Source organism: Limulus polyphemus, unplaced genomic scaffold (assembly GCF_000517525.1).
Source record: "Limulus polyphemus unplaced genomic scaffold, Limulus_polyphemus-2.1.2 Scaffold4722, whole genome shotgun sequence".
Lineage (NCBI taxonomy): Eukaryota > Metazoa > Arthropoda > Merostomata > Xiphosura > Limulidae > Limulus > Limulus polyphemus.
This window is the reverse complement of record NW_013670332.1, coordinates 35,902-39,138: the sequence shown is the minus strand read 5'-3', so window position 1 is coordinate 39,138 and position 3,237 is coordinate 35,902. Positions and strand designations below refer to the sequence as shown.

Here is a 3,237-nt window from a genome sequence, read left to right as displayed (position 1 = left end):
CAAACAAACAAACAGTTATCAACTTGTGGAAATGTTATCCTAGTTCCCAGAGTCCATCAACAAAGCGCATGCTCATCGGTTGTTCAGTGAATCGGCTGTTGAGTAATTTGGCGGCAGGGCGCGTTCCCTCAGGTACCGACGAGTGTCTACGTAACAGAAAGTGCCTTTGTTTATATTGCTGGTTCTGCTAGGTGTGCTCGTGGATGACAACTTTTCATAGTAGTATCAACCAAGATGCCTTTTTTGCACATAGAAACTACGAAGAGATTGTGCAACGGTGCCGAGTAAGTGTAAATAAAACGCTCGATGGTTAGTTTGTCTGTCTTTTAATTTTCAAATAACTTAAAAAAATGGATAAACTTTTTAAAAGTTTACGTTTTCAAATTGGTGTTTGTTTGTAAAAAAACTTTAAGCAAAAGTTAGTTCACTACAAAAAATGAATTATAATAGGTATTACATTTAGAATAGGGTAACGAGATCTATCAAGTTCTGATTGTGTGGATAATAATATTCAAATTTCTAGCGCCAATGGGCTTTATAGAGATATGTGGATGCAGTTCAAATTGTGTTTGTTTCAAGTTAAGCACAAAGTTATACAATGGCCTATCTGCCCACCACGGGTATCGAAACCCGGTTTCTAGCGTTGTAAGTACCCAGACATTTTGCTGTGCCACTGGGGGGGGGGCGTTCAATTTTCGAAGAAAAGGTTAGACCTGTTAGTTTATCCTTATAGTCTCCACGTATGTTTTTTTTTTTTGTAGGGTTGTTTAATTATAATTAACAGAAAGTCGTGGACCAGAGAAACTGGGTTTATTAATGGCACGGATTAAAACTTTATCTAATAATATAGGGAAAATGCTAGTTTGGGAAAAAATATAAACTTTACCAATAAGTGAATAACTAGCTCAGAACAATTGTTATAATGTGTACGCCTTTTGCAAGTCGGAGAAGAATTTAGTCAGACATTAGTGTTAGGTGTATTACAGTTTTAAATACTGTATTTTAAATTTAGTCTCTATGGGATTTTCAAGAATTAGAAGAGCCTATAATAATAGTATTCTAACCACACTATAATTGTCACATCCACTGCCGACGAAGTTGTTATATCGCATGAAGTATTTACGTTAGAACGATTAATTACTGTTTGTTTTGAACTTCGCACAAAGCTACACGAGGGCTATCTGCGCTAGCCGTCCCTATTTTAGCAGTGTAAGACTAGAGGGAAGGCAGCTAGTCATCACCACGCACTGCCAACTCTTGGGCTACTCTTTTACCAACGAATAGTGGGATTGACCGTCACATTATAACGCCCCCACGGCTGAAAGGGCGAGCATGTTTTAGTGTGACGGGGATTCGAACCCGCGACCCGCCCTAACCATCTGGCCATGCTGGGAATTAATTACTGGCGAGTACAATATTTAACGTCCAATTTTTCGCTGCTTGCATGTGTAGTATTCAATTAACTCTAATAATGTCTTTTAACTGGCGTATCTACGAGTTTATAGTGGGGAGGGCTTAAAAATAAACACGTTACATACACGTACTTATAATCATGCATACTTTAAATAAATGAACTCGGATAAATCTATGATCCTCAAAAATAAAATTTATAAGTTATTTGAATTAATAATTTGTAATAAATGTGAATTTCTATTTAAAGATACTTAAAACTACGGAGAAGTCCCTTTTTTTAAACCTTAACTTTGTCATTAAATGTGGCCTGTGACATATAATATTCTGGGTATTTAGTAGACAGTTTTAAAGCAGTTTACCCTGTGTTTACATATAATCTCATAAATCCTATTTTTCAATATTTCTATTCACTTTAATTTTAGGGTTAGCAGGTGAAATATTGTTACTTACAACTGCGTACAGAATGTGATAAAGTTCATGTTTTCAGCCTTCTAAACATAATGAAATAATAACCCAGTAGAATCTTCATCATGATATAACAGTAATTTTAGAATTAAATGCATGTGCCTAAAAAGTAATAATACCCTTCTTCGCTGAAGCGTGAGGCAGAGGTTTTGGACACTTATATTAATGATCGCATCAAGGCAACAAATACTGATACCACCACAACCACGGTAGGAAATGTCTTAGACTACATTAGAATGATGCCTGCTTTTTAACTCTTTTTGTCTAAAATAATAACTTAGGTGTGAAAAGCGAGGCTCTGTTGTCACGTGCAAAGTGTCATTTTTATGTTATCACTTAGTGCCAAAGAAAAGCAGTAAAAAGAAAGAAATGTATAGAACAATGAAAACGTACGGGATGTTATTTCTGAAGTAATAATGTCACTCAGTTTTCTATAATGTAAGATTGTTTCGATTTTTTTGGCAATAAAACATGTTTTTGAAATCTGGTTTGATTATATATGTAACGACGATATAGCAGAGTTAATATATGTTTTGCAGTCAGTCACTTTAGTTTCTTCGCAGACGTCTCTGATCTCTTAATGTCTCAAACACGAACACCATTTGTCAAAGCTGATAGATGACGTCACTCTTTAGAAACCAATGTTGTTGATAGAAGCATTTACAAAAAAAGAAAAATTAGATAAAAGCAGAGCGACCAAACAGTGTTCATATAGAGAGAATAAAACTACAACTACTCCAACAAACTTCTTTTGTGGAAGACTTATAACAAAACTAATACTAGTCATTTTGAGGACTAGCAATCGTGTGCATCTAACTATCCTTAGATTAGCTAATAACAAAACTAATACCAGTCATTTGGAGGACTGGCAATCGTGTGCATCTAACCACCCTTAGATTAGCTAATAACAAAACTAATACCAGTCATTTGGAGGACTGGTATTCGTGTGCATCTAACTATCCTTAGATTAGCTAATAACAAAACTAATACCAGTCATTTGGAGGACTGGCAATCGTGTGCATCTAACCACCCTTAGATTAGCTAATAACAAAACTAATACCAGTCATTTGGAGGACTGGTATTCGTGTGCATCTAACTATCCTTAGATTAGCTAATAACAAAACTAATACCAGTCATTTGGAGGACTAGCAATCGTGTGCATCTAACTATCCTTAGATTAGCTAATAACAAAACTAATACCAGTCATTTGGAGGACTAGCAATCTTGTGGATCTAACCACCCTTAGATTAGGTAATAACAAATCTAATACCAGTCATTTGGAGGACTGGCAATCGTGTGCATCTAACTATCCTTAGATTAGCTAATAACAAAACTAATACCAGTCATTTGGAGGACTAG

The 3,237-nt window shown here is 35.5% G+C and overlaps 1 protein-coding gene across 1 annotated transcript in view; it reads left to right on the top strand.

Moving 5' to 3' along the window:
- The first annotated feature begins 123 nt into the window (after positions 1–123).
- The window catches only part of LOC111088914, a 24,182-nt gene continuing 21,068 nt past the window's right edge, over positions 124–3,237 (top strand). The window contains exon 1 of the mRNA XM_022400213.1: positions 124–284. Coding sequence (XP_022255921.1) covers positions 235–284 — 50 coding nt within the window. The 5' untranslated portion in view covers positions 124–234. The remainder of the gene's footprint in view (positions 285–3,237) is intronic.